The sequence below is a fragment of the Pteronotus mesoamericanus genome, unplaced genomic scaffold, assembly GCF_021234165.1.
Source record: "Pteronotus mesoamericanus isolate MK-2021 breed Mesoamerican mustached bat unplaced genomic scaffold, CSHL_Meso_final contig_52, whole genome shotgun sequence".
NCBI classification, from domain to species: Eukaryota; Metazoa; Chordata; class Mammalia; order Chiroptera; family Mormoopidae; genus Pteronotus; species Pteronotus mesoamericanus.
The window spans coordinates 11,323,966-11,350,331 of NW_026555189.1; the positions used below are offsets into that span (position 1 = coordinate 11,323,966).

Consider the following 26,366-nt stretch of genomic DNA (forward strand, 5'->3'; position numbering starts at 1 on the left):
GCCACTATGAAAAATTATATGGAGTTTCCTCAAAAAATTAAGAATAGAGCCCAGCAATCCCTCTGCTGGGTATCTACCTGAAAAATTTCAAAACACTTACTCATCAAGATATGTGTACCCTGATGTTCATTGCAGCATTATTCACAATAGCCAAGACTTGGAAACAATCTAAGTGTCCTTAAACCAATGATAGATATCCATCTGGTACCTACATACAATGGAAGGCTATTCAGCAATAAAAAATTTTTTAAAAAATGAATTATTGCCATTTGCAACAACATGGATGGATCTTGACAGTATCATTATAAGTGAAATAAGTTAGACAGTAAAGGACAAGAACCAGATGATTTCATTCATATGTCAGATATAAAACAAAAAGCAACAAATGAACAAACAAAACTAGCAACAAACTTACAGACGCAGGTAACAACTATGGCAGTTACCAAAGGGGAAGTAAGTGAAGGCGAGGATGAAGAAGGTAATGGGGGTCAGATACATGGTGAGGGAAGGAGACTAGGCTTTGGGTGGTAAGCACACAATGCAACATACACAATGCAATGATGATGTAATGTCACACTGTACACCTGAAACTTATATAATGTTATTCACCAATGTTACCCTAATAAATTTAATTTTTAAAAAAGAGTCTTGCTTATAATATTAAAGAAATAGAAATGGCCAAGAATAAAAGATTGGTTAAACTATGGTGCTTTCATATAAAAAAAAGTTATTGCAGCCATTAAAAATAATCTACTTTTATTAAAGAGGAAAAAACTGGGTAAAAAATAAGCAAGTTACAAAGCAATATGTATAGTGAGTTTCCACTTTGAAAAAAAAATAATTATACACACATACATACATATATGATTTACATACCAAAAATATAGCTTAGTGGATATACAACAAAATATTAACAGGGATAGCTCTGAAAAATCAAATTGTAAGTGATTTTAACCTTCTCCTTCATTAAAAGACAGAATATATGCAGAGATTACAGGCATTAAAATCTCTAAGACCAAAAGGCCTGGTATAAATTCCAACTCTGCCACCACCTGCAGTGTGGTTTTAAGGCAACTTACATAACATCTGCCAGCACTTCCTCAGCAAAGAGGACAGTGATACAATCCATCTCATAGGTATGAAGGAGTACTGAGGGAATTTTAATATATATTGAGAATTGAACAAAACAAAGCCTTACGCATACAAAGCGCTCAGAATACTGTCTTTGTCTTCAATAATCATGAAATATCAGAAAAACAGCAATAATATTTTCAGTTTTAGGAGCATATATTACTTTTATAATGAGAAAAATACTAATATTTTCAATTTGGGGAGCAAGAGAAAATTTTTCAGGAATTTCCTGTGAGCATTCCACAAGACTGAAATAACTAGGTCTTGTGGTTTATCAGGTTCATTCAAATAACTAATTGGCTATGCAGAACTGGTTTAGCCATTTCTATCATCAGGTCTTTTCAAGTTTGTAGCTATGCCCTATTGTCACATACTGCCTCTCACATTTCTCCCTTGCCCATTTCCTCCTCAGCTGAAGAAAGAGTGAAGGATTTTTCAAATTTAAATGTAAAATTGTTTTTAACTGTAGAGCAATTTGTTTTTCACTTTCCCTCTTCTCCCTCTGACTCAAGTTCCAAGGATCAGTAGTTTTGTTTATTTTTCAGTTGAAAAACTGGAAAAACAGCACTGTGTTTACTTTAAAATAAATGCACGCACTGTCAGCCATGCGTCTTTGAGGTGCACAGCCCACCCACCAGAACGCGCCCTCCTCATAGAAGAGTGAGGGAGGCAGTGCACCCTCCTGACTGGCCTATCTGTTCTTGGAATGTAAAGTGTTGGAAAAACCCTCTGCTTATGAGATTTTTAAGGAAATAGGGAGCTGTTTGCTTTCTTCCTTTTTTTTTAATCTGGAAGACATATGTGGTGTAAAGAAAAGAGACATATATAGAAAAAATAGACAGCAGCATAAACAAGGTGCTTTTTGAAGTCTACTTCATTGACCAGTGGTATGAGCACAGCAATTCTCAAACTGCCTTCTGTGCATTGTAGAACTGAGGAAATGAGTTATGTGGATGATGTTAAGAGCCAGGGTTCTCATGTAGAATAAAGAAAGGTTAGGAAGAACCCTGTGGAATGGAATTAGAATTAGAGGTTTCAGTATGAACTCATGGTGTTTAATAGAGATGCAGAAATAGATATTTACATGTCTGTGTATGTGTGCATATGTGTATATATAACATCTATCAGGGAAAATGAAGCCTCAAGAGCCAAGTTTTAAAGAACAAGAAGAGTGAGAAGAAATATGTCCAACCTGATGTTGACATACCCTCCAATGAAAACAGTGAGGCTGTAAATCTATTGTATTAGGAAAAAATAAAACTACATCCTTTTCCCACATTATACACCAAAATAAACTCAACTGGTGAAAGGGATAAATGTTTAAATAAAGAAAACCATTGTAAATGTCGGTATACAGAGGGTATTTAACTTTATTTTTCCCAAGTGTGGTCTTCAGACTTGAGCATGCACCAGAATCCCCTGGAGGGTTTGTTAAAACACAGACCCAGACCCAGCGTTTCTAGAGAAAGGGCTCAGAATTTACATTTCTGATATGTTTCCAGATCTGGGGACCATGATGCTGGTCTGGAGACCACACTTTGAAATCCACTGGGTTAGCTGATGGTCCTACTGCCATTGTTTATCTTTTATGATCTTAAATGTCACCTTTATCATATAGTAAATTCTATCTATATTGGATTACGTTTGGAAATCAAGATGGGGACATATCAAAAGGATATAGGAGCAAGCTTGAAGAGGCACCCACTGGCAAACCAAGGATAATTTGAGTATCAAAATAATGGCAGTAATACATGAAAATCCACTGAGCAAATTAAGAATCTATGAGTTGAGACTGATAATACATGCACACCTAAAGGAAAAGAAAAAGCACTTCCTTGCAATAATATGCCAACTAATAAATGTGGAAGGAATGCTAAAATTGGGGAGGGGGGATTGCCACAATCACAGTAACAGCTCATTCAGACAAAAACCATTACTGAACATTTCTGAATGCAAAAACCAGTAAGTAAGGTTGTGATGAAGAACAGATATTTACAGTCTCAAAAGTATTTCCCCATAAATGACTTTTTCATTACAAAGATAAACAGCAATTTTACAGCGTAAACACCTGGCAGACACCACCTTAACCAAATGATCAAAATTAACATCATAAATAACAAAACAAGTAAAGCTGTGTGCCTGATATGAGGCACTGAGAAGGACACATCACTCTAAGAGTTCCTGCAAAAAAAAGCATATTCTGAATCTAAGCATGAGGAAACATCAGACAAAGCCAAGATGAGGGGATTCTGCAGAAAGCTGGCCTATACCCTTCAACAATGACAGTGCAATGAAAGACAAAAAAGCCTGAGAAACTGATCCCAGATTTAAGGAGACTTGACAACTAAATGCAGTGCATAATCTTAACTGAGATCCTGGACCAGAGGGGGAAATTCACTCTAAGTGCATGACTGCAACAACTGGAAAATCTGAATCAGATAATGATATTTGTAAAAATGTTAAATTTTTTCATTTGGTTAATTGTACAGTGGTTATGTAAGAAAATATTCTTCTTCTTAGGAAACAGACACAGGGAAATACATCCCTAATATATATCCCTTAGGAAATATATCCCTAATATGTTTAGGGATAAAGAAGTACAAAGTTTATAATTTACTCTGAAATGACTTAGAAAATTATTATACATGTATGTATAGAGACGATGTTAAAGCAAATGAATCAAAATATTAATTGGTGGGTGCAGGATATGGGGGAGTTCTTTGTCCTAGTCTTGTAACTTTTCTGATTGTGAAATTATTTTAAAATTAAGAAGTTTTTTAAAAAATCTACTTGAAGCTGTATTTCCCTCCTTGAAAGCAGGACAGCCTGGCCATGCCGCAGTCCATAGTGTTAATGAGGCCAGCTGCACAAGAGGAGGGCTCCAAAAGAAAACTGAGTCTTGGGCCCTCCCTGCTGTCAATTTTGAAAGATCATCCAGTGGGCAGGTACAGACAAAACATGCTGATAACTACAGAAGCTGGGTGATGGGAATTGTGTGAAAATTCCCCTAATAAAAAAAAAATTTTGAAAATCAATGTTCAACTTCAAAATCTGGCCTCTACAGAGCGATGACGAGAGCCGTCCTTAAAAGCCAAACCAGCACTTTTGGTCGAGCCCTTTTTGCAGCCACAGCCAGGTCTGCGTCCCCACAGAAAGTCAGTCAACGCTGACCATTATGCAACTGCAGGACTTGAGTCAAACCGTCTACCATAACAACCCTCTGCCAGGGGAAGGCAGAAAACACCAGCTGCATTTCCCAGTCAACTTCCAAGTCCACCCAGGGGAAAACAAGGAAGCAAATGAAAGAAGGAATTGTGTCTCGTATAGCAGGAAAAAACGCCAGGTAGGGCAACTACTACCGATCAGGCCCTCTCCCAGGAAAAGTGGTTTCAGGAAGACCAGGCCACAGTGAGAGAAGTCACCTAACACACTGTGACCCACTACCCTACGTAACTGTATTCATACTTAGTCTGGAAATGTCCAGCCCAGCAGCTCCCCAAGGGGTGCAGGCACCAAGACATTGGGGCTGAAATGTCCCACATTAATGTCAGCCTCCCCACTCCACAACCCCCAAAGTTTTTGCATTTGTTCAGTCGTAGAATTCTCTCCTGGAACAGCTTCATGGCTGCCTCCCATTTAGGCAAGGAGGTCCCACGTTAGGAAACAGGATCTCTGTTGTCCATCTCTGGATCTGAACCTCCCAATCTTTGGGAAGAAAAGTGCCAGAGGAGACAATAACTACTACTACTCTTACCGCTTATGTATAGTTATGCAAGCCAGGCTAGCTCACTTGATCTCAAAACAACACCTCACAGAAGAGGAAACAGAAGGTTAAGTTACTGTCATATCACAAAGTTAATGGAATCAGGACTCAAACACAGGTAGTCTGACTCCAGAGTCTACATGTTCATAACCATTTCTCCGTATGACAGATATATGATCACCAGAAACAGCCCTGCACTAACAGAAGACTGGCTGGAGTAGTGTGTATATATCAGCTATGCCATTGACATCTCTGAATATTTGCTTTTCTAAGAAAAAGCAGCCCGCTGCCCTATTACAATCCACATTTTCCATTAGATTCAGATCCAACGTACCTCACTACTCAACCCAGCCACACAGTCAAAGTGCTACGGCCGGTGCTGGAAAGAGCAGCAAGAGCTGCAGCTGCTTCCACAAACAGAAGTCCTGGGAAACTTAGAAAACATCCTTGCAAATCACTCTGGGCTCAAAGGGAAAATCACAACAGTAATTACCAACAATGAGCAGAAAAACACAGCAAAAGGTTTGAGATGGGAAAGTGGTTTACCACTGGAACGCTATTTGACGGTATCTACAAAAGCTAAACTCACATCAACCATAGGAACCAAAAACCCTGGGTATGAATATACTCAATAGAAATGTATATATGTGTCCTCTAAAATACATGTATATGAATGTACATAGCAGCTTTGCTCACAATGGCCGAAAACTGAAAACCCAGATGTCCAACAACTGAAGAGACAAATAAATCACTGTATATTTATAGACTAGGATAGTACACCCCAATAAAAAAACAAACTACCATTACATGCAAAAACATGGATGGATCTCACAGATATGATGATGAATAAAGCACAAGAAAACATACTATATGATTTCATTAATATAAAATTCAAGAATAATCAAAACTAGCAATAGTGGCAGAAGTCAGAATAGTGGTTATCTCAGGGTGGAAGAAAGGGATATTAACCATAAGGCATGTGGGGAACCCTCTGGGGCCCTAGAAACTTTCTCTATCTTGATCTGAGTGGTGATTACACAAATGTGAACATATATAAATATTCATAGAGCTGTGTTATCACTGAAGATTTGTATACTTTTCCTTAAAAGAAAAAACTTAATACCCAGAGGGGAATAAAATCAAAGTCAAGTTCAAAGCAACAATGTTTTAGAGGAAGAACACCCGCTACTGGATTTATGGCTCAAAACCACCAGAGACCAGCTTGATCCAACACTGTGACTAATTTCACCTAACGGTAACCTCTACACTTATTATATGCTCATTGTAATATATTAGCATGCTAAACAACACACCCCTCGTGCCATGATCAGAAATGGGAAGACCATATAAGGACACAACATGACTGATATAACTCCTCTGAGAAGTCCCCACTCCTTTCCCTGGAAGAACCTGAACACTCCTCCCCCTAATGAATATGCTACCCTCCCCTATTAAATGAATCTCAATAAAGAGAGCAAATTCTGCTGAAGGGGAACTGCTCTGTCTGTGGAGTAGCCACTCTCTGTCTCACTGCTTCACTAATGAACTCACTTTCACTTTAAACTCTAAAAGAAAAAAGTTTGCATTATTAAAAAAGAAGAAACAAAAATAAATGCACTAGACTTCCAGCCAAGATGGAGGAGTAGGTAGATACACTTTGCCACCTCACACAACCAAAAGAAGGGCAACAACAAATTTAAAAACAAAAAATAACCAGAATTGCCAGAAAATTGAACTATATGGAAGTCCGACAACCAAGGAGCTAACGAAGAAACATTCCCCCAGACCAGTAGGAGGGGCGGAGACAGGCAGCCGGGCCAGAGAGGACGCGAGGTAAGGTGTCAGCTGGAGGACCAGGCAGGCAAGGCGGCAGCTGACAGACCTGGTGGTCCCACATTTGTGTGTGGATAAACCGTGAGGAACAGCTACAGGGTGAGACAGACCATGCAATCCAGGGTTCCAGTGCAGGAAAAGAAAGCCTCAAAACCTCTGGGAGTAAAAAACTGTGCAGGTTGCAACAGCAAGAGAAACTCCCAGCCTCACAAGAGATTCACTGGAGAGACCCAGAGGATCCTAGAACGTACACAAACCCACCCACCAGGAAATCAGCACCTGAAGGGCCCAATTTGCTTGTGGGTGACAGGTGAAGTGACTGAAAGCCAGCCAAGAGCCACGCAAGTGACATTGTTCCCTCTCAGACCCCTCCCCCAGATATAGGATCACAACACAGTGACAATGGGTTGCCCCGCCCTGTTAAATACCTAATGCTCTGCAGCTCCCAACATAACAGGCATGCTGAGACAAAGAAATATGGCCCAAAGAATAGATCAAAGCTCCAAAAATAGAACTAAGTGATGAACAGATAGCCAACCTATCAGATGCACAGTTCAAAACACTGGTAATCTGGATGCTCACATAAATCACTAAGTATGGTCACAAAATGGAGAAAAAAGTGAAGGCTACACAAAGTGAAATAAAGAAAAATATACAGGGAACCAACAGTAAATGGAAGGGAACCAACAGTAAAGGAAAGGAAACCGGGACTCAAATCAACGACTGGGAGCAGAAGGAAGAGATAAACATTCAACCAGAACAGAATGAAGAAACAAGAATTCAAAAAAATGAGGAGAGGCGTAGGAACCTCTGGGACAACTTTAAACTATCCAACATCCGAATCATAAGGGTGCCAGAAGAAGAGGAAGAGCAAGAAATTGAAAACTTATTTGAAGAAATAATGAAGGAGAACTTCCCCAATCTAGTGAAGTAAATAGACTTCCAGGAGATCAAGGAAGCTCAGAGAGTCCCAAAGAAGTTGGACCTGGGGAAGCACACACAAAGGCACATCATAATTACATTACCCAAGATTAAAGATAAGGAGAGAAATTTAAAAGCAGCAAGAGGAAAGGAGACAGTTACCTACAAAGGAGTGCCCGTCAGGTTATCAGCTGATTTCTCAAAAGAAACTTTGCATGACAGAAGGGGCTGGAAAGAAATATTCAAAATCATGAAAGACAAAGACCTACATCAAAGATTACTCTATCCAGCAAATCTATCATTTAGAATGGAAGGAGGGCAGATAAAGTGCTTCCCAGATAATGTCAAGTTAAAAGAGTTCATCATCACAAAACCCTTATTATAGGAAATGTTAAAGGGACTTATCTAAGAAAAAGAAGAGCAAAAACTATGAACAGTAAAATGACACCAAACTCACAAATGAACCTAAAAAACAAACTAAGCAAACAACTAGAACAGGAACAGAATCACAGAAATGGAGATCAGAGGGGAGGGGGAGGGGAAAGAATGGGGGAAAGGTAGAGGGAATAAGCAGCATAAATAGTAGATACAAAATTGGCAGGGGGAGGTTAAGAATAGTATAGGAAATGGAGAAGCCAAAGAACTTATATGTATGAGCCATGGACATGAACTAAGGAGGAGCAGGGAATGCTGGGGGAAGGGGTGGTGTAGGGTGGAGTGGAATAAAGGGGAGAAAAAAATGGGACAAATGTAATACCATAATCAATAAAATATATATTTAAATAAATGCACTAAGCTTTCAACTCAAAAGCTATAAATGACTTACCTACCGATTGAATAAATAAATATATATAACAGATCTAAGGGCAAATAGTTGAAAAACATTAATAAAGTAAAAAATAGAAATTAATATTAGAAAATATGCTACATTTGATTAAAAAAATCCAAGGCATTGTCCTGTAAAAAAATCAATTAAAAACCAAAGCAAAATGTTTATGCTAGTCAAAAAAATTGGGAAAAAACACAAATACCTAAAATTTGAAGTGGAAAAACTAGAAACGTTTTCAAAATGAGAACACTATGTAAAATCTTTATACTAATAGATTTGAGAATCTCATGCAACAATTTTCTCAGAATAATTAAATTAAAAAATTGATGCAAGATGAATCAGAAAAGCTGAACAAACCAATCATTATGGGGTAAAATACTGAAAAAGTCATCAAAGAATTATTTCAAAGAAATCTGCCAGACCCAGTTGGTTTTATGGGTGAACTCTTTCCTGTACTCATGGAACAGATAATTCCCATGTTATACAGTCTGTTCCCAAAGTTGGAAAGCATTTCAACTTAGTGTATAAAATTAGCTTAACCTCAATTGCAAACCTGACAGAAATAGTACAAAACTACAGACAAACGTCACTTGTGAATATAGATGGAAACCCCCCAAATAAAATATTAACAAGCAATTGTAACAAAACTTTCAAGAAACAATTGAGCATGAGCAATGAGGTATATTCTAGAATTTCTATGATTGTTACTATTAGGAAATTAATATAATAAATTGAAGGAAGAAAAATCATATAATTATCCCAATGGTTGTTTAAAAGGTATTTGCTAAAAATTCAACCCCTTTCCAGACTTTTAAAAAAAAAAGGTAAGGATTAATAACCCAAGAAGACAGGTTACTAACACCTAACCTTATGCCAATAGAGTCACTAGAAGCATGGTTATTAGACAGGGCAGGACACCAGCTCCATCACCACTAAAACAAGAAAGTGTACACAAAGCAACTCACAAGAAAAAAGTATAATTGAGCAAAATCATCAGTCTTAGAAACCACATAAATGTCTATCAAGAAAAGTCAAAAGAAACTAAATCTATACTAAGAATTCAGCAACTGACAGAATACAAAAATAAATGCAGAAACTAATTGTCATATGCTAACAACACTACTTTAGACTACACAATAGGAAAAGATACCATTAAAAATAATAGCAAAATTATTTTTAAATTTAGGAGTCTTTCCTAAAGATAACTTCAAATGAATTTGAATGAATTTAGACACATCCCATATTCCTGGGTAGGAAGAATCAGAATAGAAATTGTCCATAAAGGAACTTTACAAACAGTAGGATTCTAGTAAAATCCCAAGGGATTTGAGGGAAGGAAAATAGGAAGAGGGGAGAACCTAACAAAATAATATGGATCCTATGAGGATGTCATATATGCAAAGAAAAGAGGGAGAAAGATTTTAAAAAGACAAGAAACTTGAATTGTCAGATATTAAAACATATTACAATGCCACAATAGCTAAGACAGAGTAATGTTGAAACAACAGATAAAATGGAAAGTCCCTACACATGCCCCCAAGTATGCATATGTTTGTAATAAATGCTGAAGGTAGCAAATCCAATAGATGGATTATTCAATAAGCAGTGTTTAAGCAATCAGTTAACTATTTGGGGAAACTTAAATAGATTCCCTACTTACACTATGCATAAAAAAAACATTTGGCTGAAAAACAAAATGTGAAAAAATAAAATCACAATAAATTAGGAAAAAGTAGAGATGACTATTTACCTGATCTCAGAATGGGTAAAGCTTTTCAAAGCATGAAAGAAGAGGCTGAAAATACAAAGGGTGGCAAAAATTTTAAAATATCTATTTGAAAAAAGACAATCTACAAAATTGAAATGCAAATTAAAAACTGGAAAAACTTTTACAAACTATAAGACAAAGAATAATAACCTTAACATATAAAGAGTTCTTTTAACACTAAAAGTAAAAACTGCACACTTCCATTTAAGAATGAACAAAGGATAAGGCAATGAACACACTTTAAAACCTTGAATCGCCCTCAATAAATCACAGAAAAGGTGGAGTGGAGGTGGGGGTACTTCACAGAAAAACAACCAAATGCAATGAGAGGACCCAGCCCAAACCCAGATTCAAGCTAACCAACTTTAAAACGACACTTTGAGATAATTTGTAAAATTGAATATAAACTGAGTAATAGGTGATAAGAAGGCAGTCATGTCAATATGATAGGTGTTATGCTGATATGGTAATTATGTAAGAAAATGTCCTATTTTTAAGGGATGTATGCTGAAGAATCTAGGATAAAATATTAAGACATCTTTAATTTACTTTAAAATACTACAGCCAAAAAAGAAAGATATGAAGCAACTCTAGCATAATGTTAATTATCAAATAGGTAAAAAATAATTATTATTTTCTTACAGATAAACCAACAAATGCCAAGGTGCAACAGGAACCAGTAATCTCAACCAATGCTGCTGGGAGGGTAAATTGGTAGAACTTTTCTGGAGGGTAATCTGACAGTACATATTGTATCAAAAACCTCAAAAAATGTCTAAACACAGCCCTGGCTGGTGTGGCTCAGTGGACTGAGTGCCAGCCTGTGAACCAAAGGGTCGCCAGTTTGATTCCCAGTCTAGGGTACATGCCTGGGTTGCAGACCAGATCCCCAGTAGGGGGCACACAAGAGGCAACCACACACTCATGTTTCTCTCCCTCTCTTCTTCATCCCTTCCTCTCTCTAAAAATAAATAAAGTCTTTTTTAAAACTCTTTAAAAAATGTTTAAACCCAGGAGGTCCATGTTCAATAATTTATCTCAAGTAAATTTTAAACAATAGGCACAAAGATTTTAAAACTTTCAAGTCTATCATAGTATTATTTGTGATTGTGAAATACTGAAATCTATCCAAATCTTCAATTTTTCACATTGCCATCTGATAGACTACTACCAGTTAGTCATCAAAAACTGAATTTTAGAAGAAAAATTAAAGCTGTATTGATATATTTTATGGTGGAGCAGCTATGAAAAACAGTATGGTGGTTCTTCAAAAAATTGAAAATAGAAATAGCACTTCTCCTGGGTATGTATCCAAAAGAATTGAAAGCAGGGACTTAAAGAGATATTTGTATATCCCTGTTCATAACAGCACTATGTGCAATAGGCAAAAGGTAGAAGTAATCCAAGTATCTTTGGACAGGTGAATAAGCAAAATGTAGTATGTTCATACAATGGAATATTATTCAGCCTTTTAAAAGGAGATTCTGATATCTGCTACAACATGAATGAGCTTTGAAGACATTATGCTAAGTGAAATAAGCATGCCACAAAAAGGCAAATACTGTATGACTCCACTCCACTTATATGAGGGACCTCGAGTAATCAGAGTCATGGAGACAGAAAGCAGAATAATTGGGGACTGAGAAAAGGGAGGGAAAGGGAAGCTGTTTAATGGGTACAGAGTTTGAGTTTGGAAAATGAGAAGTTCTGGAGATGGACGGTGATAAAGGCTGCATGAAATGTGAATGGACTTCATGCCACTAAACTGTGCACTTAAAAATGGTTAAGATGATACATTTGATGTTATATATATTTTATAATAATTGAAAATAAAGATACTTGATACATTTTCAAGAGAAAAAGAAATGTTGCAAAATAACATTTGTCTATTACCTCAATTTCCTTTCACTGACATCTTAAATACTAATATATATTTGCACACAGGAAAAATGCTGAGAAGGGTATATCAAAATGTTGATAATCATCACTAGGTGCTGTGCTTACAGAAGAATTTTATTTTCTTTGTGTATCTGTGTGCTTTTCTGTCATTCCCAGTTTTTCTACAATTATTTTTATAATCAAAACAAAAAGTATATTGACAGGACAAATAAGTAGGAAAGAAAAGGACACTCGTCCTTGAGCTGCTCTGAATCACCTGGCTGCTGACCTGAATGCGAGAATACCCACAAGTATATTTCCAAATGATATAATAAATATAATCCACTTTAAGAATCAAATCATAAAAGGCAGCCTAAGTTTGGGAAAATAAAAACGAACTCGGAAGACTGAGCATCAGGGAGTTCCTGGCAGAATCAAACTAGAGACATATGCCTGGTTTTAGGCAATTCCCACAACCCGGGTGGGTTCACCACATCCCTGTGTGCCCAGCAGAAAGGACAAGGCCTCAGAAAGGAAGGACTCAAATCAACGTAGCGCGCTCCCTGGGGCTCAACACTCCCCACCCCCACACCTCTTTTAAGCTACATCCACTTTCAGAAAATATTTTCTAGACAGCAGCCTTCAAGAGTAAAAGGAGCCTTTCTTTCCGTGGCATTCCCTCGCCACATATGGAACTGCTATGAATAGAGGCTTTTATGAGAGAGGGTTCAGATACCACAGCCACGGTTATGCCACTGACCACAAACAACAATAAATAGATGTTAGGGTTAAGATTTCTGTGCAGCAGAGGCACCCTAAATAATTATGATAGAGCTTCCATCACATTCTAACATCCAATAAATGTTTATTGAGCGCCTACTAAGCACAGGGCACTATTTGTAACACCACCCCACACTGACACACACATGCATGCACGCAGTCCCTTTGTTGCGTTCCAGGACCTAGACTAGGGAAGCAATGGTGTTCGCCGGAGGCATTTGACAGTTTGATTCTACATGTCCCACATCTCCTGGACTAGAAAAAGATGGGCAGAGGCAGAGGAAAAGCAATGACCCTTGCAAAGGATCAAAAGGACATATCACTGTACCCTACCACTACAGCCCCTGGAAAAGGAAGCTGAATTCAGCAGAAGGAAGTGTTCAGCCTTCCGAAAACTCGACAGCAGCAGAGCCACTGCAGCCCCCGGTCCTGAAGGAAACGGCTTCACCAGGTTTATCGGCCATGCTGAGAGAAATCAGGCCTCCAAATTCTTCTCCCCACCCACATAAATGAACCACATCAGCCACCCTTTCCTCATACGTACTTTTGCCCCCATTGTTCTTCAGGACATTGGAGAGGTTGACAGAGGCGGTGCCTAGCAGTTCATTTCTTAAGGTATGGCAGCTCCAGACCTTCAAATCTAAATGACTCTGGGCCGTGACATTCCTGGAAAACAAATACTTGATTCATCACATCCAAGCACATCAGTCATTCTTATCGCTTAGAAGAAAACAGATATTGCTGACAATTGGAAGGGGGAAATAAAACCCCAAATAGAAGATGCTCACATAACCCCTTCCCCCACCCCTAAAGCTGACCCTGTAACCATCTAGCTAATAATGATCATTCTATGAGCTCAATGATGTGGGAACACTTAGAGAGAGGCACCTTGGGTACCAAAGGCAGAAGAGTTAAAGGCTCCACAGGACACCTGGATCTCCCACAACCTCCTTGGAGCGCCTTCTCTCTTTCCCCCATGTTACTGCATTCAAAGAGAAGGGATTCTCTCTTACAAAATGATGATCTCATTCCAGAGAAGCTCGGAGCTCCCAATTCGCTTCCCGGTCTTCTTGGTCTCACTGGGGAGTCCATCCACTGCCACTTCCACAAACGAGTTAATTCGATGTTGCCGATTGTGCACCTTGGGCTTTGCTGACACCACTGGATGGGAAAGAAAGAAGTCAAGGATGAGGCAGAGGGCTCCCAGCTGCCCCCCTGTGGCAGATGATCTCACTCTTTTTAGCTTTCTTTTAAAAAATAAATTTTGGGTTTTTTCCTGATTTTAAGAAAACTTAATTTTTAAAAATGTGAGGGCATTAAAAAATATGAAGCGTAATAAATAAAAATCACTCTTAACCTAAAAATAAGATGTAAATCCAGACTTTTAGACTTTCATCTTTTATATCCCCAATTCTTTAAAAATTCTTCTCCTAAAATCCATTGTAAAAGGCTGTAATATAAGCTCATTATAAGAATATGGCATAATTTATTAATTATTCTTTCACTGATTAATAGATTGCTTCCAATTTTTTGCTCAGAGAAAATTACCACAAATGTATATTCAGTATTTGCTTGCATTTCTGAGTATTCTTCCAAAGGATATGAAAGTTTTTGTGAAATTCTTAAAACTGCTTAATTCCTTTCCAAAGAGGGTAAACCTATATAAATGCCCATGAGCGCTATAGATATTATCTCCATTTCACCAAACACTGCATAACACTGAATACCCTGTTTTTTCATTTTTTGTAAATAGGATATAGGTTAAAAAAACTGATAGAAAGATAAGAGCTACAATTTAATGAGTACTTTTTTTACAGATACTATGCTATGCACACATTATCTAACTGAATCCTCACAGTAAACCCCTGAGGCAGGGGATATATCATCACCCACACTTCATCCAGAAGGAAACAGGCTTGAGGAAGCCAGGTCACTGCCCCAGGCTACAGAGCCAGGGAGCTTTGAGCCAGGAGGTGCAACTGGGCAGCCTGAGTACACCTTGCTGTATGCCATTACCAGACTTTGCTTATTTGTTCTAATGCTTTTCTTAAATTACTATTGAGACTTGAATATTTTTCCATGTGTTTGTTAACCATCTGCACTTCCTCTTCATGTGGCAGGATTTCTGATGTTCACTTGGCACCAGCGAGCCAGGGACTCAAAGAGCACAAGCTAAGCAAGTACTCGTAGGAGGCTAGACAAGCTCCTCTTAGAGCATTTGTTAGCTGGGTCGTTGGGATGAAACACATCTAGGCGGCTTCAATCCAATGCCCCAAGCCAGAGCATACTGCCGACGTTCCTTACCCATGATGGCAGGACTATCCTAGCCTGAGCTTCCCTGTGCCAAGAGTTAGCAAACTGCTCCCTCCCAGACCCTTTTGAGAGGTCACAGTCCTATAAGGGCCCACACTTTGGCAAACGACCAACCCACCTCTGGACTGTTTTTAGCAATAGCTCTCTTCTCCAGGCCGAATTGTAGAGAAAAATTCAAAGAACAAAAAAAAAGAAAGAAAAAAAGTTGTGGCTAGGATTCAGGAGCAACAAGGGATGGTACCAGGAAAAAAACCTTGGGTACTGGGAAATGTGGTCCAAAGTAGAAAAATACTGTACAGATAGATCAAGGTTAACTGAGGCCACCTTGTGGTGCAAGAGTTGCTCTACATACAAGCCCTTAATTTTTTTTAAAAAAAAGTTGTGGGGGCTGATTATAATGTGAGTCCTATAATTTTGAGCTAAACAGTTTATTTGAAATCACAAGTTCCAATATTTTATTTAATAATTTGGCCAACTAAGATCCAGGGAGGGGAAATAACAAAATCCTAGAACTAGTAAGAGCCAGAGCTAAGCCTAATTTCAAGTCTCCCAGCCCCCAGGCCAATTCTTTGAACTCTGCCATGACATCCCCTCTTTTGTCCTCTAGCTTTTTTCCCCCTAGGTTTTTTTTCTTCTTTTTCCTTTAAAAAAATTTTACATAACTTCAGCAAAGTTTTTAGAAAAGTTTCAAGAATAATACAAAGAATTCCTATAAACTTTTCATAAAGTAACCCAATTTTTTTTTTTTACTATCTTTGCTTTATTATTGTTTCTTTCCTCTGACTTTCATACACACACACACTTTTTTCCTGAAACTCCAGGAGCAAGGTGTAGATCTGTGTCCCTTTACCCCTAAATACCTCAGGGTATGTTTCTAAAAACGAAGACATTTTCTAACATAACCAGAGTATAAATATTAACTTTGGGACATTTTGCATTCTTTAATACTATTATCTAATGTACAGACCTTATTCAAATTTTGCCAATGGGGGAGGGTCCAATCTAGGATCACATGTTGCAGTTAATGGTCTTATTTTGAAGTACCCAATCTATAGAAAAGTTGAAAGACTAGAATAAATAATTGTATGCTCTTCACCAATTGTTGTCATTTTGCCGCATTTGCTTTTTTCCCCCTTGGTTTTATATCAATGCTATTCAAGAGAACTTCTGTGATAATGAAAATGGACTACACCAGCGCTGTACAATGGACTGTCATGATTCATGTGGCAACTGAACACTTGAATATCGCTAGTGTGTCCTTTTCACGAAGATGGTGCTGAAAGTGAAGAAGGAAGCCCCTGCTCCTCCCAAAGCCAAAGCCAAGGCAAAAGCTTTGAAGGCAAAGAATGCCTTAAAAGGCATCCACAGCCACAAAGAAAAGAAGATCCACACATCACCCACCTTCCGGAGGCCTAAGACACTGAGGCTGCGAAGGCAGCCTAAATATCCTTGGCAGAGCACCCCCGGGAGAAACAAGCTTGGCCACTGTGCCATCGTCAAGGTCCCCCGGACTGCCGAGTCAGCCATGAAGAAGATAGAAGACAACAGTACACTTATGTTCGTTGTTGATGTCAAGGCCAACAAGCACCAGAGCAAACAGGCTGTGAAGAAGCTGTATGCCATGGATGTGGCCAAGGTCAACACCCTGATCAGGCCTGATGGGGAGAAGAAGGCACATGTTCGGCTGGCTCCAGACTGTGATGCTTTGGATGTGGCCAATAAAATTGCAATCCTCTAAACTGAGTCCAGCTGGCTAATTCTAAATATAAAAAATTTTATACTATTAAAAAAAAAGAAATATGGCTAGTGTGACTAAGGATTTGAATTGTAAGTTTAATTTAATTTACTTTAATGTAAATAGTTCTACGGGGCTATAATGGCTACCCTGTTGGACTGCACAAGATATAAATATGGTATTTTAAGTCTAGATTTGTGTGTGTATGTGTATGTCTAGATCCACACACTTTTTTTCCGTAAACCATTTGAAAGTAAATTGCAGACATCATGAGAGATCAGCCCAAAATACTTTCAGAATTCAACTCCTGAGAATAAAGACATTCTCCCATCTAACCATACTACCAATACTATACCTAAAAAAAATTCAGTTTCTCTCTCTAACAAGTACAATATTCATTCCATATCCAAATACCTTCAAGTGTTCCAAAAGTATTTTTATAGCTGTTTCCCCCCACCCCCAATCCAGGATCCAATCAAGATGAACACAAATGCATTTGGTTGTTGTCTCCCTAACCTTTTAAAATGTAGAATGCTCTCCCTTCTTTTCCCAATAACAATGATTTTTAAAGACTTCTACCAGCTGTCATCTAGAATATGCCAAATTGCATTTTTCTGATTGTTTTCTCATGATCAGATTCACACTGAGCATTTCTGTCAAGAATACCACGTAGGTTACATTGTATACTTATCACACACCAGGTTGCCCTATTGGGGATGCTAAGTTTGATCCCTTGGGGTCTGCCAGGTCTTTCCACTGTAAAGAAACATTTCCCCTCTAATTTATAGTTAATCAGCAGGGTGATACAGGGTGAATGTTTCTTTTCCTAAAAGACAAGCCAAATAAAATCATCAAGATACAATCAAGTTTATCTAGAAAGTTTATTTACTGTTTGATGAACTATAAATGCCAGTCTCTTCTACATGGAGTCACATCTTCACATAGGATTTAGCTTTTAAAAGTCAACAAATAAGGCAAAAATCACATATGACCAAACTTACACCCTTTGAAAAGCTCTTGGAAAGGCACCAGAATAGAATATGGTGTATTATCTCTCAACAGGTTTCAAACAGTTTTTTGCTTTGCTGTGCTTTGTTTTTCAGTGTTTCTTAAGTTAAATGTCAGATAAAATGTCTATGGGCCTGATCTAGTTAAAAAGTATACCTCAACACTCTAGGATTACACTAAAAAGAGGCACAAGGGTACAGAGGCAAAGAGAGGGAACAGCATAGTAACATCTCCCAAATTACACTGCAGGCTCTACCAATAAAACGCAAGGGAGGAAGAACCACACACACTATTTAAATTGTTACATCTTTCTCTTTCTCCCTCACCATTTTCCTGTATGGCAATATCAAATCCCTATAGATTAGCTGCATATATAATGAGAAGCACCTATATATCAAGTTAGCTCTTTCCACACTAGTGTGATACTTCACATTGAAGAAAGACAACGGAGAAATCTGTTAGAAGTCAATGGATGTTCCTGATTAATATGAACCCAAAATAGTGACCTCAGGATGTCACCAGGTTCCATGGGCAGTTTTCTGTTTCAACCTAGGCTTGCTAATTATTAGGCAAGGTAGTAAAGGCTGTAGTCCCAAATTCCAAACCCTATCAGTTCACTCTAATCCTCTTCTTCCTCAAAAGGCTGGAGCAGCACAGCAATGAGACACTAAAACAAATAATTAAAATGTATCAAGATTATTTTAAAAAAATAATAACTCAATAAGAAAGAGGAAAAGCATACGAACAGGCAATCCACAGAAAAAAGAAAATACATATTTCCCTTAAATGTATGATAAGATGCTATATATTGCTATAATTAAAGAAAAGCAAAATAAAACTATGCTGAGAAAAACTTTTTACCAATGAGACTGACAATGAAAAACGTTAGATGGCACACTGTGTTGGTAAAGAGATGGAAAACAGGTACGCTCATACACTGCTCAAAGAGTATTCCTTCGAAGGAAGGCAACCTGGCCCTCGAAATTACAAAAATACGTCCTTTGCGATGTATCTTGGAAGGGACACACAGCAAACTGATAATACTAGTCTCCTCCAAGCAGGGACACTGGAGGCTAAGGGAAAAAAGAATGTTAAAGTATGCAAACATATTAAATAACATTTACATTTCAAAAATAATAATGAAAAATAATAACAAGAGACACAAGTTTGCCTCAAGATGACCATGTCGAGAAGACCGAGCTCAGGTCCCGAGTGCTGTCCCCCTATCCGTGGGCATCTCTCAGTCCATGACTCTTCTGCAGAGTTAAAACTTCTGAAGCAACATTCTTTCATTCGAGCAATTTTTATTCAGGGCCTACCGCGTATCAAGTACTGTTCTAGTCACTGAGATATCAAAAGTAAACAAAACAGACAAAAAGTCCCGTTATCATGGTGCTTATATTCTGTTGAAGGAGACAGTCAATAAATGAAGTACATAAAAATAAGTATTGTGATAGTGACAAGGGCTGAGAAGAAAAACACAAAGTAGGGAAGGGGGTAAAAGTGAGGAAGTTGGGGAGAGAGGGGCTTTAGATGGGGAGATCAGGGAGACCTGGTTAAAGAGGGTGACTTTTGAGTACAGATCTAGAGAGAGTAAGGAATGAAGCCAGGTAGATATCCAAGCCAAAAGCATTTCATTCAGAGAGAACAGCAGGCGCAAAGGCCCAGAGGCAGGAATGTGCCTGGCAAAGAGGCCATGTGGCTAGAGCTGAGTAAATGCGGAAAAGTAACAGGAGACGCGAAACTACGGGGTCATATCATGTGGGATCTTTAGCTTTCATTCTGAGTAAGATGCCAGTAAGATGTCACTTGGTGTTCCTGAGAAGAAGACTGACAATAGCTGGCTTACATTTTAACAAAATCACTGGCCGCTGTGTGACCAACAGAATGAAAGAGGGCAAAAGGCAGGTGCAGGAAGGCTGCCGTCTTGGCCCAGGGCTGAGATGATGGCAGGTTGTGGGATGGTGGGGATGGTGAGGAGTGGCTGAACCCCGGATACATTTGAAGACAGCCACCCAGATATGCTGACCAGCTGAATAAGGATATGTGAGAAAAAAATCAGGAGCTCAGTTCCAGACATGTCACATTTTTAGATGTTTACTAAACAGTCAAAAGGAGATGAACAAGTGGGCTGCTGTAATTCAGAGGAAAAGTCAGACTAGATACACAAATCTGGCAGTGATTTCATAGTGGTGGCATTTAAAGTCAGGAGTTTGGATGAGATCACCTAGGGAATGCGTGTAGATGGAAAAGAGCCCTGGGGCATGAAGGAATCACCACTTTAGATCATTTTTGCCAAAAGTTCCTCTTCCCTTCTTCTTCAATAATTCCAGCTACAACATGACAACCCCGAGAGTGAACAGTTACCATCTTAAGCCATTTCACAGAATTTGGCCCTCCAGCCTAAGATGTTGAATAACTCCACCTCTTCCCCACAGTCTAGGCTGGACCTCAAAGGACTAACACTTCACACAGTGCCACTCACCTTTCAAAGTAAGCTGAGACTTCTCAAAAGGCAGGGCCACTCCTGCCCGGCTGGAGCTGGCAGATGCCATGTCATCACCAGGACACTGCAAGACAAACATAGCCGTAGGTTTAGATAATAACCGATAAGAGACTGAGGAACTGGACCCAATGTTAACATCTGAATTTAAAGAGACAGAAGCAAGAAAATATAAACCTCAAAGCAACTGTGGCCATGCTACTTCCAGTACAGTGCTGTGTCTGTCTTACAATGACTATTGAACTGGATGGGTCTTGAGTAGCCTAAGAAGAACACTGTTATATCAAAGTCTGGGAACAGGGGGACTTCTGGTCAAGATGGCGGATAGGTAAACATGGCTTGCCTTCTCGCACAACCACATCAGAATTACAACTAAAATACAGAACAACCATCAGAAATTGAGTTGAATGGAAGTCTGACAACTATGGAATTAAAGAAACCACATCCATCCAACTGGTCGGAAGGGCAGAGATGCCGAATGGGCTGGTCCCACATCCGTGGGCTGGAGAAAATTTGGGAGCAAGGAGTCCCAGTCCCACACCAGTTCCCCCAGCCCAGCATTCCAGTGCCAGGAAGATAAGTCCTCATAACTTCTGGTTGCAGAAACCAGCAGGACCTGAGTCAGTGGAAGAAACCACAGGAGTTCCAAGCAATTCCTCTTACAGAACCCACACATGGACTTAGGCACCAGTGGCATACAGGGAGAAACTGAAGTGTCTGGCATCAAGGTGAGAGCTGGGGAACAGCTTTATCACAGATGGAAAGGCCACTGACCCTTTTCTGAGCCCTCCCCAACAGAACCACATAGCCGATAGGCTGGTGCCATATCTGAGACTCAATAAACCTGACCAACACTGTTTGCCCCACCCTGAGATCCCCAAAGACATGTCCATCCCACTCAATTCATAGGCCCACCCAAGCTGCTTCTCCAAAAGAAAGGCTGGTCTTGGCTCACGCTTCACAATTTCCCAAATCCTCTCAAATAAGCAACAGCCAGCCTCAGTGAGTCCCCAGTACCCATAACTCTTGCTAAGGGGTCCCAAGCCCAGCACTAGCAGCAACCAGCCTAGATTTATAGCTCGCCTAGGAATCTCCAAGCCCAGCACAAGTAGCAGCCATCTCAGATAGCTTTACAGCTCAGTCAGAGTGGCCCCAAGCAAAACACAGGTCAGAGCTGACCTTGACCTGCACCACCAGGGAAACCCCAGGGCCTGCACACCTTGTGGACAGCTACGGACCACATCAGAGAACCACCACCCTACTAATCCTGCACGGAGGGTGGAGGTTGGTAGCAAGAAATCACAGCCAATCTTTACTGCTGACTGGCCTAGCTAAATCCCTCCCATTGATCTGCCAACAGCAACCAAGGCTCAACTACAAGAGGAGGATGTACTCAGCCCACATAAAGGGCACCCCTTGAATACCCAGATTGGGTAATAGGGGAGGCTGTGCCACTGGACACTACAGGACACCTATTACATTAGGCCACACTACCAAGACATGGAGTCAAAGCAGCTCTAACTAATACATAGAAACAAACATAGGGAAGCTGCCAAAATGAGGAAACAAAGAAACATGGCCCAAATGAAAACCCAGTTCAAAATTCCAGGAAAAGAGCTAAACAAAATGGAGATAAACAATCTATCGCATGCAGAGTTCAAAACACTGGTTATAAAGATGCTCAAGGAACTTAGTGAGGACTTCAACAGCATAAAGAAAGATCCAGTCAGAAACAAAGGATACAGTAATTGAAATAAAGAACAATTTACAGGAAAACAACAGTAGAGTGGATGAAGCCAAGAATCAAATCAATGATATGGAACATAAGGAAGAGAAAAGTACCCAATCAGAAGAAGAAGAAGAAAAAAGAATTTTAAAAAATGAGGACTGTATAAGCAGCCTCTGGGACAACTTCAAGATGTCCAACATTCGCATCATATAGGTGCTAGGAAGAGAAGCAAAAGAGCAAGAAATTGGAAATCTATTTTAAAAAATAGTGAAAGTAAATTTCTCTACTGTGGTGAAGGATATAGGCATCCAAGTCCAGGAAGTGCAGAGTCCCAAACAAGATGGATGCAAAGAGGCCCATTCCAAGACACATCATAATTGAAATGCCAAAGGTTAAAGACAGAGAATCTTAAAAGCAGCAAGAGAAAAGCAGTTACTAACCTACAGGGGAGTTGCCATAAGACTGTCAGCTGACTTCTCAAAAGAAACTTTGCAGGCCAGAAGAAGTTAGCAAGAAATATTCAAAGTCATGAATAGCAGGGTCTAAGCCAAGATTGCTCTACCCTGCAAAGCTATCATTTAGAATCGAAGGACAGATAAAGAGCTTCCCAGACAAGAAAAAAACTAGAGGAGTTCATCATCATCATCAAACGATTATTACATGAAATGTTAAAGGGGCTTATTTAAGAAAAAGAAGGTCAAAACTATGAACAATAAAATGGCAATAAGTATATACCTATCAACGATTGAACCTAAAAAACAACCTAAGCCAACAAAAGGAACAGAGACAGAATCATGGATACAGAGAGCATTTTGATGGTTGCCTGATGGTGATGAGATGAGGGGATTAAGAAGCACAAATAGGCAGTCACAGAATAGCTGTGAGGATGTAAAGTTCAGTGCAGGAAATGGAGTAGCCAAAGAACTTACACGCATGACCCGTGGACATGAACAATGATGGGGTGATTGCCTGAGGGAGTGGGGGGTGCTGGGTCGAGGGGGGCAAGGGGGAAAAATCAGGACAACCATAGTAGCATAACCAATAAAATGTAACTTTTTAAAAAGTCTTGAGGAGGGAGAGTCTCATATAATACCTCCAAAAAGAAAGTGGGAGTTCAACAATAAAAAAGAATAATCAAATTTATCTAAATAAACAGTTCTCCAAGGAAGATATACAAATGCCCGGTAATCATATAAAGATATACAACATTGTTAGCCATAAGGTGTCCCTGTCACTCCACCATGGCAAGAAGTCCATCTTGTACTTTGAATGGATCATTTTATTCATATGATTTTGTAATGTTATAGATGGTCACTTGGAAAATATTAGTTCACTGAGATATGCAGATATTCCGATGTCAATATACAGTAACAAATTGTGTTCATTATACAATTTCAAAAAAGCCACATTTGTGATTGTTACCAGTGATCTCATCAGACAAGCCTCAAAGTACTGAGAAGCTGTCAGCTCTTGGTGGTAGATGTAAGTGTTCCAAAACCCTAATTTTCACTGGAAAACTCATATTTTATCACTGGCAACAGATACAGTCAGTAGTTTTCCTTGAAGTGACAGGCTCACATCACTCATTTTCAATAAAATACTGCCAAATACTCAAATCTAGTAACTTCAGTTGATGTGTTAAAGTAAGAATGGTATTTCAAAAAAAAAACAAAACAACTAGTTCAGCTCTCAATTCAAACCATCATCAAGTGCTTTTTCTCAACACAACCTGTATGACTCAGGGTGCAGCAAAAGTGCTCTAAGCACATTCCCCATTTCATCACACAGAATATTAAAAAGACGTGTGCATAGTCGGGGATGAATAAAATTGATTTATACTGCATCATCAAGCACATTTTTAACTGACACTGGCTTTTTCTCTTCTCTTTATTGAGTGTTCTGTGGTGAGGAATACAATAACAACAGCACAGCCTGGTGGCTCTGCCCTGATTCATACTATGGCACCAACAGTTTGACTCGCCTTTGCTTTTTACACCATGGTGCAAACATGAAAACAGTGAAAGAGGCAAATAAAGTTATTAGGAAAATAGTTTTGATGTTGTAAAACCCTAGAAGTCTCAGAGGGCCACAAGGGTCTGTGGACCACTCTTGAGAACTGCTGCTATAAAAACAAAATAAAATTCCTATTCCATTTAACACCCTTAATACCTTCTTTTATACTATTTATATCTAATCTCTCTTCCTAACGTTCTATTTTGAAGTTGTTCAGCTTTAAAATATGATTATTAACTCACCATATAAGTCTAAGAATATGAGGATTAAATGTAGCTACAGCTAAGTGACATTGATTATGACATCTTTCATAGTCAAACAACTTTTTGCTTCAAGATTTTTGTTCTTCCAAACAAGAATTTTCTTTATCTATAAGATATACCCAGTCCAAAGGGAAAAAAATTTCAGTATTCTTTTTCTTCTTATTTATTTTTAGAGAGAGGGGGAGGGAGGGAGAAAGAGAGGTAGAGAAACATCGATGTGTGGTTGCCTCTTGCACGCCCCCAACTGGGGACCCAGCCCGCGACCCAGGCATGTGCCCTGACGGGGATTTCAACCAGCGACCCTTTGGTCTGCAGGCCAGCACTCAATCCACTGAGCCACACTATCTTGGGCCAAAAAAATTTTTAAGTGACTTGTTTTTTCTGGACTACTCTATCTAGGCATTACACTTCAGTCTTCCCTGTGGAATAGCAGTGCAAATCTCCAAATGTTATCAGGAACGAAAGGAATAAAATGCTGAAATTACACTGACCAAGATCTCTAAATCACCTTTCTTCCTTGAAATACTTTCTTTCCTTGGCTTCCAGGACACACCACATGTGTCTGCTTTTCCTCCTGCCTCTTAGGCTGCTCTGTGTCCCCTCTTCATCCCTAACCCTCAGAATGTCCCAGAGCTCAGGCCTTATACCTCTTCTCTTGGTTATCACACCCTGTCTTGTGGTGTTAAATACCACCTATTTGTTGACAATCCCAGTGGATGTGTCCAGCAGGAACCTCACCCTTCAACCTCAGATCCTCTTTGTCTATTGACAAAACTGAGCTTCTGATATTCCTCAATCCTCACCCCTTTCCTGAAAATCTGTTCCCCAGCTAATGACAACTCCTTCTATCAAGTGGCTCAGGTCAAAACTCTAAGGCTCATTCTTGCTTCCCTTTTCACTCTCACACTCCACATTCCATCTGTCAATAAGCCCAGGTGGTTCTTTCTTTAAAATATGTCCAAGTTCAAACATTTCTTTCTCCCACTACAGCCACTCACTGCCTTGATCAAAAGCAACATGACCTCTCACCTGAATTACTGTGTTCCCTGCTGCTTCTTCCTTTTGTGTTCTTCTATCTAATCTCTAAATTCAGCAGAGTGGTTTTTTAAAAATATGTAAGTCAGACCATATCCCTCTGCTGTTCAAAACTATCCAGTGGCTTCCTGTCTACCTGAGAGTAAAAGTCAAGGGCTTTAAAATAACCTTGGAGGTCCTACGTGATACACTCGGCCAACCACCACATGCTTCTCCAATCTCATCTCCCACTTCTCTCCACCTTGGCTCTCCCCCGGAAGCTACAAGGGCCTCCTTCCAGTTTCTCGAACGGGCCTGACATGCTCCCTCATTAGACTTCCACCTCTTTGTCTAGAATTTTTCTCTTCCCAGTTGTCCACATATATGGCTTATTCCCTCTCTGTTCCTTCAGGCATTTATTCAAATGTTGCCTTCGTAAGGGGCCTTCCTGACCATCCTATCAACCCTACTTTTCCACACACAGTAGTACCGTCCTTCCCTATGTTACTGTTCCTCATTAGTATTTATCACTGACATGGTTCCTACTATACTGATGTATTGTATTTGTTGTCTCTCTCTCCTCTAGAATATAAGCTCCATGAGGACTGAAATGTGTCCCATCTGTTAGCCCTTTAGCACTATCTAGAATGGTGCCTGCCCCTTAGCAAGAACTCCATAAATATTTATCAAATGAATGAATTTGAGCATCTACTTTCTGAAATTTAAAAGGATGATGTTTTGACTCCCTAGCCTAAATGTGTTTTGGTAAAGCAATAAAAAGATCGGCTCTCTTTCTACCCATCAGATTAGCAAGAGATTAGAAGTCTTTACAGTAAGTGTTGCCCTGGCCAGGTAGCTCAGTTGGTTAGAGCATCATCCCAATAC

The 26,366-nt window shown here is 39.3% G+C and overlaps 2 protein-coding genes across 4 annotated transcripts in view; one reads left to right on the plus strand and one right to left on the minus strand.

Annotated features, from left to right (window-relative positions):
- WWP2 (WW domain containing E3 ubiquitin protein ligase 2) overlaps positions 1-26,366 on the minus strand; it is a 142,362-nt gene that overhangs the window by 102,287 nt on the left and 13,709 nt on the right. For all 3 annotated transcript variants that reach the window (XM_054579243.1, XM_054579240.1, XM_054579242.1), the window contains 3 exons: positions 20,445-20,529; positions 13,917-14,064; positions 13,448-13,569 (listed from right to left, as the gene is read on the minus strand). In XM_054579243.1, the coding sequence (XP_054435218.1) occupies positions 13,448-13,569; positions 13,917-14,064; positions 20,445-20,514 (340 nt within the window). In that variant the 5' untranslated portion in view covers positions 20,515-20,529. The remainder of the gene's footprint in view (positions 1-13,447; positions 13,570-13,916; positions 14,065-20,444; positions 20,530-26,366) is intronic.
- LOC129075230 (60S ribosomal protein L23a-like) lies at positions 16,481-16,954 on the plus strand. The gene has a single exon (XM_054579245.1). The coding sequence runs from the start codon at positions 16,487-16,489 to the stop codon at positions 16,952-16,954; it is 468 nt and encodes a 155-aa protein (XP_054435220.1). The 5' UTR covers positions 16,481-16,486.

Excerpts from the sequence above, each read along its gene's own strand:
- LOC129075230 (XM_054579245.1), top strand. The coding sequence starts at position 16,487 with ATGGTGCTGAAAGTGAAGAAGGAAGCCCCTGCTCCTCCCAAAGCCAAA.